At 32.2% G+C, this 16278-nt stretch overlaps 1 protein-coding gene across 1 annotated transcript in view; it reads right to left on the reverse strand.

Moving 5' to 3' along the window:
• Positions 1–1792: 1792 nt before the first annotated feature.
• Positions 1793–16278, reverse strand: part of LOC133182327 (kynurenine 3-monooxygenase-like) — a 32274-nt gene continuing 17788 nt past the window's right edge. Inside the window, exons 6-14 of the mRNA XM_061317129.1 lie at positions 13874–14042; positions 13230–13423; positions 12933–12990; positions 12301–12390; positions 9612–9669; positions 9382–9464; positions 8602–8703; positions 3499–3558; positions 1793–2336 (exon numbers count right to left, since the gene is read on the reverse strand). Of these exons, the coding sequence (XP_061173113.1) occupies positions 2193–2336; positions 3499–3558; positions 8602–8703; positions 9382–9464; positions 9612–9669; positions 12301–12390; positions 12933–12990; positions 13230–13423; positions 13874–14042 (958 nt within the window). The 3' untranslated portion in view covers positions 1793–2192. The remainder of the gene's footprint in view (positions 2337–3498; positions 3559–8601; positions 8704–9381; positions 9465–9611; positions 9670–12300; positions 12391–12932; positions 12991–13229; positions 13424–13873; positions 14043–16278) is intronic.

The following is a 16278-nucleotide window of genomic DNA, read 5'->3' on the forward strand; positions in this document are numbered from 1 at the left end:
ATCCTCAGATAGTGTAGATTCAAGTTTGTTCAAATCAAGACCCCCGGGGGTAGGGTGGGGCCACAATGGGCGATCAAAGTTTTACATAGGAATATGTAGGAAAAATCTTTAAAAATCTTCTTCTCAAGAACAGCAAAGCCATAATTGGTCATATTTACTTGGAAGCATCCTCAGGTAGTGTAGATTCAAGTTTGTTCAAATCATGACCCCCGGGGGTCGGGTGGGGCCACAATGGGCGATCAAAGTTTTGCATAGGAATATATAGGAAAAATCTTTAAAAATCTTCTTCTCAAGAACAACAAAGCCATCATTGGTCATATTTATATGGTAGCATCCTCAGGTAGTGTAGATTCAAGTTTGTTCAACTCATGACCCCCGGGGGTCGGGTGGGACCACAATGGGCGATCAAAGTTTTACATAGGAATATATAGGAAAAATCTTTAAAAATCTTCTTCTCAAGAACAGCAAAGCCATGATTGGTCATATTTATATGGTAGCATCCTCAGATAGTGTACATTCAAATTTGTTCAAATCATGACACCCGGGGGTCGGGTGGGGCCACAATGGGCGATCAAAATTTTATATAGGAACACATAGTAAAAATTCTAAAAAAAAAAACAATTTGTTAAGAATAGCAAAGCCATGATTGGTCATATTTATATGGTAGCATCCTCAGATAGTGTACATGCAAATTTGTTCGAATCATGACCCCGGGGGTCGGGTGGGGCCACAATGGGCAATCAAAGTTTTACATTGGAACACATAGTAAAAATCTTTAAAAAAAACAATTTGTTAAGAATAGCAAAGCCATGATTGGTCATATTTATATGGAAGCATTCTTAGATAGTGTACATTCAAGTTTGTTCAAACATGACCCCTGGGGGTCGGGTGGGGCCACAATGGGTGATCAAAGTTTTACATAGGAATACATAGGTTAAATCTTTAAAAATCTTCTACTCAAGAACAGCAAAGCCATGATTGGTCATATTTAAACGGAAGCATCCTCAGATAATGTAGATTCAAATTTGTTCAATTCATGACACCCCCCCCCCCCAACCACTTTTATATTTAAACTTTTCAACCTTTCAAGATTGAAGTGATTTCTGCTTTTTCATAGTCATAGTGCTCAGGTGAGCGATGTGGCCCCTGGGCCTCTTGTCTTAACACAGTGTCATAGGATTGACGTCATAGTTGAGCGGTTGAGACGTCATAGCTTAGAAGTTGTGTCATTGAAAACATTACATAGCAAGGATTTTAGCAATATATTTGGGAAGAAATTTGCAGTTTTAGCTCTATCAAGATGCTTAGTTACTATTTCTATCTTATGACAGGCCAGAAATTATTTTTTACTTACTTTGATATCCTTTCACACTGTGAAAGAATATTATTTTTGGTATCCTTTCACACTGTGAGAGAATATCACTTTTATTCAATAAATAAATCACAGTATTTCACTGTTGAAAATGTAATAAATGTACATATTTCACAAAAATTTTCCTTTTTGTTGAATTTATGTAATGCTTCTTCACAATATCCCTATAATCTCATACTGTGTGTTCAAGAAACCTAGTTATCTAGCATAGCAGCAGGCTAGCTGCAATGATCTTGAATGCAGCCCTGATCATATGAAAGAATAAAGTTCAACAATATGTCAATTCAAAAGTCAAGGACAATTCAAAAGTCAAGAACATCTGAATAGTGGTAGTTGAATATTGTAACATTGTGTATTAGAAAAGATTCATGCACTCTCTTCCAAAAAGTTAAGCTTTTTATTTCAAGAACAAAATAGAACTTACAAGGCCAGATGCAAAATTTATTATTCAAGAATCACATATACAAAGTAAGCAGACAGCTATAATAGAATGTACCAGTATACTGGTAAAAATACATTCAAAACTTGAGAGATTCTTTAAAAAATAAAAAAAGTTTGTTTAGTTAGTTACATTTTTTGCACAGTGTAAATTAGTGCAATGTTTTAAAATGTCTGGGAAAAATATTTTCTGTTACATGTTTGTTCAAATCATTTGTTATTGTAAAACCTTTTGTAGTTTTTAAACAGGGAATAGAATATAATCATTTAAACATAAATTATGCATATGTATTTACATGTACAATACATGATCAGATCCTTCAAAAATTCACAACAGTGTGAGATATATTGTTTCTTGTTCAACTTTTCTGTAGTCCTTGAGTTAAAAGTAGGACTCCCATAGTTGTGTGAATCGGTCCTTAAGGCTGTGGATTGACAGACCATTCTGGTTGAAGATGTGTACAGCTGACACTGCTATAGCACTGAGCAAGAACACTCCTCCAAAGTACAGAACCCTGGTCAAAAGCTGGAAAATATGTAAATACCGATAAGGGAATGGAAATATTGTCAGAACATGGGACTTGTACATTTTTTTTACAGATAAAATGGGGTTAATGATGTGATGTGTATTTTAGTTGAATTTTTATGATATGCAGTGCATAATGCTTAGTTCTGCAAATTTTCCATTTAAACACAAAAAAAGAGGCCCATGGGCCACATCGCTCACCTGAGTAGTTTTGGCCATGCTGTTCATTACCAGACTCCCCCCTTGTAATATTTATTGTGGCCCCACCCTCCCCCCAGGGGCCATGATTTGAACAATTTAGAATCTACACTATCCCAGGATGCTTCCACATAAGTTTCAGTTTTTCTGGTCCAGTGGTTCTTGAGAAGATTTTTAAAAAATTTTCCTATATATTTCAATGTAAAACTTGGGATTCCCCCTATTGTGGCCCCGCCCTATCCCCTGGGTCATGATTTGAACAATTTAGAGTGTACACTACTTGAGGATGCTTCCACATAAGTTTCAGCTTTTCTGGCCCAGTGGTTCTTGAGAAGAAGATTTTTAAAGATTTTTCCTATATATTTCAATGTAAAACTTGGATTCCCTATTGTGGCCCCGCCCTACCCCCGGGGGTCATGATTTTTACAATTTAGAATCTACACTATCCCAGGATGCTTCCACATAAGTTTCAGCTTTTCTGGCCCAGTGGTTCTTGAGAAGAAGATTTTTAAAGATTTTTCCTATATATTTCAATGTAAAACTTGGATTCCACATTGTGGCCCCGCCCTACCCCCGGGGGTCATGATTTGAACAATTTAGAATCTACACTACCCCAGGATGCTTCCATATAAGTTTCAGCTTTACTGGCCATGTGGTTCTTGAGAAGAAGATTTTTTAATGACCCCACCCTATTTTTGTCTTCTCTTGATTATCTCCCCTTGTGAGGGGACTTGGCCCTTCATTTTAACAATTTAAATTCCCCTTCACCCAAGGATGCTTTGTACCAAGTTTGGTCAAAATTGGCCCAGTGGTTCTTGAGAAGAAGTCAAAAATGTGAAAAGTTTACAGACGGATGGACAGACAGACAGATGGACGGACGGACGACGGACAAAATGTGATCAGAAAAGCTCACCTGAGCCGAAGCTAAAAAGCAAGATAGGATAACATTTGTTCAATGAACTACCTCATCCTGGTGCTTCCTCTTTGCTATACATTCATGGTATCTTGTTCTGGTAAAGGCAACCTATAAAGGGTATAAATTTATACACAGTAAAAATCACTGTGACAGTTCTAGTGTTCAATGCCAAACTTAGAACATATCTAAACGATTCACTATATACCCCAACTTCAAACAAGCTCAGTGCTCACCTGAGCACTTTGGTTAGAGAAAAGCAGAAATCAGTTCAGTATATTGAAAAGTTTAAATACCATATGGGTGAATTAAAAAAAAATGACCAAACGCATATTTATCAACCCACACTAAAAATACAGGCAATAAAAATAGATTTCTATGTCTCAGCATATGTCTTTTGGTAGTGTCTAACTACCTGCCAAATGTCTCGTTGATATCTCAATTAACAAAAAAGTTATGCCCAAAAATGATGCTAAAATTGTCAGGAGTGCAACACCTTTTTGTGACATTTTGAAATTTCAATATTTTTTGGAGATCTGTGAAATAAATAATAATGCTTTATGTTGAAAATAAAGACTTTCCTGATAATATTCAAAGTATTGAGCTTTAAATGTGGACTGTAGTAACTTTTGTTTAATCAAGTTGTGGTCATGGCTGATGTTTAAAAAAATGTTATACCGTGTCAGGAGTGCAACAGAAAAAATGAAGTGTTGCCAAAAAAACATCAATTGTAAAATTCTGAAAGAAAATTAAGACAAAAAAGAATTTTCGAAGTGTAAAACAATAACTGATATACATTTTAAAACTTAAAAATTTTATATAAATCACAAGCAGCATTAATGAGAGTCAAGTATATGTGCATACCCAATAATGTCAGGAGTGCAACATTTGATGTTTTGCTCCCAAGCATCAAAAAACTATTATCATTATATGATTTTCTGATTTTTATTTTGGAAAATAAAGACACAAAGAACATTTTTACTAAGTAGTTTTATCAATTACAGGATCTGGCTGTGCTTCGATATCAGATCTATATTTCTATGGTCAGGAGTGCAACACATTTTTTTAAAGATTCAAATTGTGTGTCAAAAAAACTTCTATTCATGCTTAGAAGTATTCATTAATTAATAATGATCTTTTTGTATAATTTAATACTAAATTATTAACAGTTTTATTATTAAACTCCTTCCTTTTTCAATTTTATCAATTCAGATGTGTTTTTATCTTTTTTGTGATTTTTTAATAAACGTTAAAAATAAACACACTAAAAAATTGTCATAAAATTCAAGTAATTCCTCCTCAACTTTACTGAAACAACAGAACAAGTTCTTATGTAATTTTCACTTCACAATTCTACTTTGAAGGCCCCAATGCTTTTAGTCAGGAGTGCAACAAATATGTTAGAATTATAAATCATCCAGTAAGAATAAAAAGAAAAAATGATGAATAGATTTTTTTTAGTGGGCTACTGTGTTTGTCCTCTAAAGGAAAATATGCTATAAAATATATTATATCTTCTAAATATACATTTAAGCTAGTTTTTTGGCATAAATAGGGAATAATTTCAGATGGAATGTGAATTTTAAATACTTTCATCTGTTTTAATACTGAAGTATTGGGTTATAAATATTGCACAATTTCATTACCACTTGATGTTGCCAACACTTTATGAATTTTTGTGTTATAGGTTTTAATTTTAAATTTTACTGCTGTCAGGAGTGCAACAAAACTGCTTTATAATTACCAATGCTTTTTAACTATCTTTACTAAAAGATAAGTTGAAAAAAAAATGTTTGATACTATTTGATGTTCAAAGCACTATGTCTATCAACAAATTTCAGAAATATTACAGTCAATTCAGGGAATAGTTTTCATCATTTCACATATAGTTTTAAATACAATTTATATATATTACACTTTGCAAATAATCATGTTTTAAGGTCTTCAAAATATGAAAAACCTGCCGTAAAAGATGAAAAATATCAAAACGACAAATTGATTTACAAAGTAAGAATGGGTTATTGTGTGTTATAATTTTTAAAACAATGTTAAATAAAATACATATCAGATGTCAGGAATGCAACACAATAATGTAACATAGGGTCACTTCAAAATCTAGTATTTTTTGTAAGAGAACTTGTATATAAAAATTCTTGTTTGGCTTAGATTTAAAGAATTGACTTGAATGGACAAAAAAGTGACTTTTGAGGAATTTTATTGCTTCATATTTTTTTCATATTAAAACTTTTCAAACCAGAATTGAAAAAAAAATGTAAAATAACAATCAAAAGCCAATTTTTGTCACATATACAAGAGGAGATACTCAATCAAGGTCTAGATTTAATCATCTATACCCCTGTTACCATTCTGAAACATAAAAAACTATAATTTCTTGTGATTATGTATTTTAGAAAGTCTTTTAAGGTATAATGATATTTTCTTTTTTCAAAAGAAATTTTACTAATAAAAAATCTGAAACTTTTTTGTCCAGTTGTCTATTATATTGCCACTTCAGGATTTTAAACTAGAATGCATGTGCAATATGATGATATACTAGTAAGTGAAAAATATGTTATAAGTAGTTGAAATTTTCCAAAAAAATTCAGTTTGGTGGTCATTTTTTTTTTAATTCACCCATATATAAGTGGTCCTACCCTTACCCCAGGTGGGGCAGGGGAGGGGGTCATGATTAACAAATTCAATCTACACTAACTGAAAATGCTTCTGTTTGTAAATGACTAATCATGGCTTTAAAAGATTTTAATACATTTTCTCCGACATATTCCTATGTAAAACTTTGATCCTCTATTGTGGCCCCACCCTACACCCAGGGTCAAGATTTGACAAACTTGAATCTACACCACCTGAGGATGCTTCCATATACTGCTATAGATTCTTGTGTAAAACTTTGATCACCCATTGTGGCCCTACCATAGCACCAGGGGTCATGATTTAAACAAACTTAAATCCACACTATGTACTGGTAATGAAATTCTCTCATAAGTTTCATATCTTCTGGAATCTACACTACCAGAGGATGCTTACATATAAATATGATTAATCATACCTTTGCTGTTCATGAGGAAATTCTTAAAGATTTTCTGTCATTTATTTCTTTGCAAAACTTTCATCGCCCATTGTGGCCCAACCCTAACCCCGGGGGTCATAACTTGAATAAATTGAATCTAAACCTGAGGATCCTAGAGGAGAAGATTTTCAAAGATTTTTCTTAGGCCATCTTTAAAACAATGTTGCTTTGCCCTTTCCCAACTTGGATAAAAAATTGGGTCCATAGGTACATGTAGGTAGGGAATTTTTTTCCCTAGAAAATTTCAACATCAAAGCTGAATTTTCAATATACCGTAAATCTGGAAATTTTTACGTCGATTTATTTTTGCGAATTTGGGTCAAAAAGCTGTTGATTAATTTTTACGTTTCAAAATTTTGCGAATTGTCATTGGGGCTAAAATTAAATAGCACTTAAAATTTTCATAACACTTTATAAGTTATGCATGTACATGTACATACAATAAATCACGCATATACATACAATATTAAACGATGCCAATGTTCAATAATCTGATTATAAATTACCCATGTGCATACAATAAATTACGCATGTACATACAATATTAAACAATGTCACCGTTCATTAATCAGATAAAAATATTAGAAGAGGTAAAACATCTAAACTGTTTAAAGTTTTCTTACACTCTATTAAAATAATAGACACCAGCTGTCAGCAAAATTTCTGTTTACATTTTTTGTTGCTGATTTATTTTTAAGAAAAATATTTTTGCGAATGCACTGCATGCGCATATTTGCTAAAAATTTATCTACAGTAAAAATTTCCAGATATACGGTAAATTAAAATAAAATACTTGTTGACGGGATGAGAAAATTCTGGAATGAAGTTAAAAAACAATTATCATATCCTAGAGGTTAAAGGAGTTTCGAGTCCGGCCATTTTTAGCCAGCGGGAGAGATTAAAAAACAATTTTTTAAAGTAGCCTTATATATACTCCTATATAAAATTTTGATCACCAAATCCCCCCCCCCCCCATCATGATTTGAATCTACACTGTAATAAAACTCATTTAAGTTTCATCGTTTCTGGCTCAGTGGTTACTGATTTTTAAAATATGCCATTAAATTTTCACTAATTCTTAATTACTGCCCCTTGAAAAAAAGTGTGTGGCCCCTCCACCCAAGGATGCTTTGTGTCAAGTTTGGTTGAAATCGGCCCAGTGGTTCTTGAAAAGATGTCGAAAATGTGAAAAGTTTACAAACAACACATGACAGATGACACTTGACAGAATGATGCCAGTCATTCTTTGAAGCTCACTTGAGCCTTTGGCTCAGGTGAGCTAAAAGAGACAACTTGCAGGAGTATTTTAGAACTTTATCATAATGTGATTGTGGCGGATATGATAACACTGCTTTTTGCAGCATGCTAAATAATTATTTTCCATGGTCTGTATCACTGATCTCCCTTATGATGCTTTTTAGAGAATACAAATATCACAAGTTACAGAGTATATATATATATATATATATATATATATATATATATATATATATATCCATATATATATATATATATATATATATATATATATATATATAAATATATATATATATATATATATATATATATACTGTTCACGAATCCAATTTAATTAAAATTCTTAGATCTGTGCTGTAGTGTATAAGGCATAAATCTAAAAAGTCTGATTTTATTTAGATTGTTCATGATTCTTTAAAAGCTTGGCAATCTACCCCAATTCTAAAAATCCTGTTTGGCCCTGGGGTCATGAAACAAACTGAACTGAAACTCCAAATTTACAGATTAAGAAAAAGACTCTGGTGTTCCCATCTTTAAAAACATTATTCCATTTTGGACTGTTTGACCTTTACAATATTACAGGGCAATATACAGATAAAGTCAAAATTTTTCATGACCCGACCTGGATTTTTTTATCCTAGATCACTGCTCAAATGTATGTAAAATCCATGCATACATTTCTGTGTAGTCAAGTTCATTTACACACATAGAGCCAAAACTTAAAGCAATTACACAAAACATGCAACTTTAGAGAAATTAAAGGAATGAGACAAAGAGAAGTAATATGACCTTATAATAAATTATCCTACCATTGTGTATAGAGGCACCCAAGACTTGGGGAAAATAGTAAACAGCAAGTTATCTAACTTCTTCCTCATCAGGAATAATTTGGAGTTGACTGACTTCCTCATCTAAAAAAAATAAAAACTGTTTTTAACTTGACATCTTAAAAAAGACTTGATTGAAATCACTAACCTTTGAAAAGATCTCGATTGCAATTTCAAAGGACTATATTCGGTAAAGACCAATATTTGCCCCCCCCCCCCCCCCCCCAATCAAATTTTGACAGAGAAATCTCTAATTGCATTCTAAACCAAGAGGATATCTGCATACTTCAAAGCATTGAATATTTTCATCAGCCATGACACCATATGTTACATATGATGTCAGGAAAGTGACATAAATTCAAAATTTACCATGATTTATAGAGAAAAAGGTGTTTATCACGTCAATATTTTGAGTAAAATTCATTGAGCACAGGTCTGCTCCAAATCAATGTTTTGATATAATGTGTAGAATGATGATATCAATGAAATATGTGAATATTGTTATGAAGCAGGTTTGCACTCTATAAATTACTTTGTAAAAAATTGAAAAAATATTGTGCATTTTGACCATGCTCTTTCTGTAAAATAACATTATTTCAGATTATTAATATATAATATATATGCAAATCATCACATCTCAAGAAATTTTCAAAATCACACTTTTATGGGGGCAAAAATATGCATATAACGCATATATATAGCTCTTGAAAAAAGCCCTCATTATAGCCAAAAGCTTAGTTTCAAAATATATGATAAAAATACCTCAACATAGTTGTACATGGCCAGATCACAAATAGCATGATCATCCACCTTCCTAAACTCTGAGTACGCTGGTAAGGCCTTGGCTAAAATATGAAAGATACTTAATGAGAACTAGTACACCTGGTAATGTGCATAAAAATAATATAAAATGATAAGCCTCACATAGCAACTAAGAAAATGAAGTTTTAGAAAGTTTTTAAACAACAAAGAAGAATTTCTTTAATCCTTACAGAAGTCATCATTGTATTTGTCCAGCATCTCATCCAACACAATACAGTCCTCAAATCCCTGTATAACATAAATCAATGGTGATACTTAGCACATTGTCAAAAAACTTTAAAAAAAATTTTAACTTAAGGATATCCAATCCTCAGCCAGGAAGGATGACTCTTAAATTTTCAATTATTCTGATTTTCAGAACCTGAGGATCGGACTACCTTAAAAGTAGCTAGCTCATTTTTATTTCATAAGGAAAAACTTCAATAAAACTATGTGACTGTGCAGATTATAACTGAAAATTTTTATTACAGAGTGTATTTTACTAGCTAGAACATTGATGACAGTGTTGGTAATTTTAACATCCATATCAAATCCATAACATGTTGTTGTACAGGCCCCTCAGGAAGCATGCAACCTCAGTTTTTTTTTTGTTTTTTTTTGGGGGGGGTCAGAAAGGTCCTAAGATGTTATTATTAAGGGGGCACAGGAATAAAGTAGTTATGTTTTCTATAGTATAATACTAAATATCAGCAAAATTATTGGGGCATATTTACAATTTCATGTACTTCTGAAGTCGATGGCCTCAATCCAGTTTATAAACAGTAGGGCTACATATCAGTAACTGCACTCCCTGGGATTTCATTTATATAATTTACTTACATCATTGGCATGTTTTTATTATTTCCATAGAAATTTTTAAACACATATCAAAAAAATTATTATGGGTAAGTTATCTCCTAAATTTAGAAAAATATTTATAAAATTTTGTACTGCAAATCATCATCTGCTAGTAGAGACTGGGAAATGGTATGGTATACCACTGTGAGATAGAATCTGTACACTTTGTAATAATACTCAAACTGCTGATGAATTTCATTATATCTTAGAATGTAAAACTTAAGCTTATGTAAGAAAAAAGTACCTGGGCAATTATTATTTCCACAGACCGAATGTTAGTAAATTCATAGAACTAATGTCAACTAAAAACGAAAAAATGTTGAAAAAACTATGTATGTTTATCCTAAAAATTTATGATGCTGTCTGTCCTCCTTGATATATTTCCCCCTCTCTTATTTATTTTCTTTTTCAATCATCTGTCATGTTTTTTTTTTGTTTTTGTATATGTACCCCTGACCAGTTTGTATGTGATGTATATATGTTATTAATGAACCCCATGTACCAATATTTTGGTTTGGGTGAATAAATTGAACTTGAACTTAAGAGAATTAAGACTAGAGACATAATCATTATGGTGAAGAGTAAATCAACTAGAAAACTGACCAGTCAGCAAGGGCCCTGCACAGGAATAGAAATCTAGGGATGCAACTTAAAAGATGAGAATTTGACTTAGAAAAAAATTTAAAAGAAATTTAGAAATATATGAAGAATATGAAACAGCACCTGTATTTATAAAATTTGGATATAATTCTTAAATGACAAATGAGATTATCCTACTACCTGTTAGAAATTAAAAAGTATCCTTGTATTAATATGAGGGAGTAAAATATCATATAATAATTTAATCAAATATATTTAAACCAGCTATGAAGCATGCATTTCACAAAATGCCAGCCTTTGGTGAATGCAATCATCACCCAGGCTTTACCTTAACTTCAAAACAAGCATCACTTGCAAACAGAGATGTTAATTAATCTTACTTTGACAACTAAAGATATGCACAGGATTTTTCTACAGCATTCAAGATAATTAATCCCAAAGGATTAATTGCACTGCTTCTTAATCCTTTTATTGAAGTTTACAATCTTTTATTCTAAGTTTACAATAAGAACATTTTTAGCAATGATAGAATGAAGCTATCACTACCAACCTATCATATTAAATTTTTTTATTAATTCCCTATGAAAATTTTATTTCAATAAAATGTTTATTTTAACAGAAAAAAGTATGGACATTATAAAAACCACCCTTTTGTTAATGTAAACATCATCCATGATTGACCTTAACTTCAAAATAAACATCACTTGCAGACAAAGGTGTTAATTAATATCAATGTGACAAATAGATATAAAACAACAGCAGATGAGTTATTCATTCTTAAATAAAGTTAGGAATCTACCCCAACACCCAGCTCCAAAGTGGATGAAATTCAGAATTAAAATAAGTCTTACTGCCTATTCAACAAACATACCAAATTTTAACTTTAGGACCATTAAAAAAAATTACTAGAAAAAAAAAATTGCAGATGGAAGAATGGCATACAGATTACTCTAAGGCACCCACAAATCCTTGTGGGTCTTAAATATCAAATAACATTTCAAGATAACAAACTCATAATGCATCGACAATATCAGTTGATGTCTAAGAAAAGGTTGCTCCCATCTCTACATACTACATGCATGGACTAGAAATAAAATGATGTATGAGAAACGAAGAAGTACATATATGTAACCTAAATTCATTGACCTGAATGGAGATTGATAAACTTTTGTTAAGACTAAAGCCAATCCCTGCCCTGTAGGTCCTCACTATATTTATTACAATCTTTCATGGACAAAGGACTGCTATACAGCTAATAGACACAGTTTTTGGTATAAGACACCTGCAAATCCTTGGGGTACCTTATAAATGTACATGTACTTTTAATATTACAGCAACATGCATAATGGATGTACTTAATATCAAAGTAATGCATATGACTGTACTTGCTGCTTTATAGCAATGAGTATTACTTTTACATACAGCATTCATTCCTTGTCCATAAAATGGTACCATAGCATGGGCTGCGTCCCCCATTATCACTCCCTTATCTTTGACATGGTAAGGTGAACACTGCAGTAAAACATTTAAAATAGCTTTAAAAATTGTTCATCAATACTGACTGGCAAAAAAAATTAATATAACTTTTATCAATATTAATATTTTTCTCCTGAATATCAAACCATATTCATCACCAAAAGAGTCCATAATTGTATAATATTCACCTGCACCTGACCTTCCAAGTGAATATAACGTCATTTTTTTTTTAAATTGGTCCAATAATAGATCAGTAACTTCAAAATTGATACAATTGGTTATGTTTATATTTGTGGTACAATGAAATTCTGCATTTAGCTATATATAGGCCTTCAGCAGACATTACCAAGACAGATTGTGAGGATTGCTTTGATTATTTGTATCATTTAATCATTGAATCATATAATTAAACAATTATTGCTGATTTTTGGTCAAGATGATAATGAAGCAGCCCTCAAAGTACAATATTCACCTCACCATTCAGGCTCCATGAATATCATACTCCTTGGTTAGCTAAATAATCACTGTAATGACCCCAAAAACAACAATATTATTGTATAATATTTATTCTTACTTGCCTTTATAGAAACCATAGGTAAGGGTTTACTGGACATGTATATCTGTTTTAGAGTCTCCCTGTATTAAGGAAAGAAAAATATTTAAAAATACACTGAAAATCAAACTATTCAAAGAAAATATGAGTACTTGATAATACTATCATAATATTATTTTGCATTATCTGTATTATAGTCTATCAAAAAATTATTATTTTACTACACTGATCCCCTTACAACTTTGTTGCTGGGGGATAAAACTGATAAATGCACTAGAATTTAATGATAAGTAATATTTGAGTTAGTGATAAACATATTTACTCTCCCATCAATGGAATGGCATCAGGAAATTTATCTCTGAAGAACCTCATGAGATCGTCCTCAGTTTTAATACTGGCAAATATGTCAAATGGCATAAAAAGTGTGCAGGTAAAGGACTTATCCAGATTTGGCAGAGCAATCATCATGTACTCATTTCGAGGCCAAATGTGTAAGTAGTTAACCTCCATCTGAAACTGTACACACACAAAATTACCATTTTAAGGCTTCTTTCATGTACAAAACATATGCTGTACTACCAGTAAAACACTGCTATATCTAAGTGCCAGGGACTGACTATTTTGAATTGTTATAAACGAAATTTGTTATATCTATTAAGTTCACAATACGTTTTAAAACCAATGAAAAAATGAAAATCCCTTAATGTTAACATGAATTTGTTATAAACGTGTCCATCATAAACGTGTTTTACTGTATGTATAAAACATTACTGCATTGTACATTAAATGAAGTTTGCACAGTCATGTGTCAAGTCTAAATCTAGCTTATTTTGTGAGCCATAACTTTCCTGGTTTTCCAACAGCTTGGAAGCTCCAGTCTTAATTACTTAATGCAAACCATATGCCTGTAATATACAACTGTGATTCCAATATATTTGAAAATAAAATGAAAAATAATCAAATTACTTCATCTTTAGGAGAGGGAGGGATGGTTAATTCCATATAACCATGAGGAATGTATTCTTGTTGGAAATCTAATAGTGTGGCTTTCATCATTTCTTTACGGACAGCAGAAAATGCTCCATCATTTCCCACAATTAAGTCAACCTTGTTCTGAACATTTTTCCCTTCTTTGCTGAAACAGTATCAAACGAAAGGCCCATGGACCATAATGCTCACCTGAGTCACTCTGTCCTGCTGTTCTTCATAGCAGATTTTTTTTTAATTTCCCTTTTCAATTTTTATAAAAATTTTGACTCCATATTGTGGACCAAAATCTAGCCCTTAGAGATGATGTAATCAAAGTTGAATCCACAAAACATTGGGATGCTTCAATATCAATACAATCAACATGGCCCTGCAGTTATGGAGGAGATTTTTTCTTGTACACATGCATTATGTAAATTGAATCTTTGATTTAAGCTCAACCCTAACCCCCAGGGTTCACAAGTTAAAAAAAAACAAAAAATAAAACAAAACAAAACTAATTTCACACAACAAAGGAGGTAGTGAAATATCAAGTCTCAACCAGAAGTCAAAAGCAGGGCCTCTGGTGTATGTGCCAGCACTGTAACCAATAAGCTATTGAGACCTAATATACTGACTGACTTTCATATACCTGTAAACCTGGTGACACATTCCCCCCTCTATATAGAAATTTGTCCCAGAATTCTATGAGTTAAGCAAACGCTGAAAAGGCATGTTCTTATGGAATAGTGGATTTTGTACGTTGGGTGTCAATGCCTTGGGTGGTGAAAAATCAAGTCTCAAGCAGGACTCGAACCCAAGGCCTCTACATACCCTGCAAGCGCTCTACCACAAAGCTATTGAAACATGGTATATTAACTGACTTTTATACACCTGAAACCGGGTAACATTAATGATTTAGTGTGGTCTTGCCACTCTTGAAATGATATCTTCTTACATATATATAATCCCTTTTAAAACTCTGATCTCTATCGTAGCCTCAACCTATTCCCTAAGGCCATGATCTGAAAAAAACTAGAATCTTTAATACCTGAGGATGCTTACATATCATTATGAAAAATAATGGCTTTGCTGTTCATTAAAAAAGAATTTTTATTTTTTCCTACATGTACATGTATATATTCTTATAACTTTTTTCATCTATTGTTCCCCGGTCCCACCCCCAGGTCATGATTGAACAAACTGGAATCTGCACTACCAGAGGATGCTTTGTTATAAATACATGTATAATTAATCATGGCTTTGATGTTCTAGAGGAGAAAATTTTAAGTTTTTTCCCCTATATAAATCTATGTAACATTTTGATCACCTACTTGGTAGCCAAACACTACTGGGCTACGATTAGAACAAACTTGAATCTATACCACACGAGGATGCTTCCATATACATATGAGTATTCATGGCTTTGCTGTTCTTGAGAAAATTTTAAAGATTTTTTTTAAATATATATACTCCTTTGTAAAACTTTGATCTTTTGAGCCCCCTCAACCCCCCTCCGGAGGCCAAGATTTGAACAAATTTGAATCTACACTACCTGAGAATACTTCCATATAAATATGGATTATCATGATTTTTCTGTTCTTAAAAAGTACATTTTTAAAGATTTTTTCTATATATTTCTCTGTAAAACTTTGATCTCCTATTATGGCCCCACCCTACCCCTAGGGTCATGAGCTGAACACACTAGAATCTATACTATGTTTTGAAGCTTTCACTTAAGTTCCATCTTTTCTTGCCCAGTGGATCTTGAGCAGAAGATAGGGCCCTGTGGTTATGGAGGAAAGGATGAAATTGTGAAAAGTTTCAGATGACAATGACAACAACAGATAATATTTTGATTAGAAAAGCTCACTCCAGCCTTTGGCTCAGGTGAGCAAAATTGTCAATGTTAATTTAATATCTGTTATTCTAAAACTGCTGCTGGCAGAATTTATATTAAAATTGTAGCAATTAATAATTTCTTAAAACATTATTAAAATCTGTCTAAATCTGAGAAATCTGTGTACCAGTCTGATATATAAATAGAGTAGACTGAAATAAGATTTGGTATAATCAACTATTCTGCATAAAGATATTAATTTACCAAAGGAAAACAATTGTCATCATCAGGGACTGGGTTGCTCTGGTGTCAAGATCTTATTTTTTTTAAATACTGAATCAAACACTTTATATAGAACTGTACACACTGTTTCTGGTAGATTTTTGTACTGTTTAGAAAAGATTATGCCTTTAAATAAGACTTATGCCTATACGAATGAAACATGCTCATAAATAAGACTTATGATGGTACATTAAACTCTGTTATTCATGACTATAAATCAGACATGCTATAAAAGAATTTATCAAAACTGCAGGAAAATAAGCTTTTAGAAATATTTCAGAAT

This window comes from Saccostrea echinata, unplaced genomic scaffold, assembly GCF_033153115.1.
Source record: "Saccostrea echinata isolate AGI-Se365-2 ecotype Australia unplaced genomic scaffold, CSIRO_AGI_Sech_v1 ptg000009l, whole genome shotgun sequence".
Lineage (NCBI taxonomy): Eukaryota > Metazoa > Mollusca > Bivalvia > Ostreida > Ostreidae > Saccostrea > Saccostrea echinata.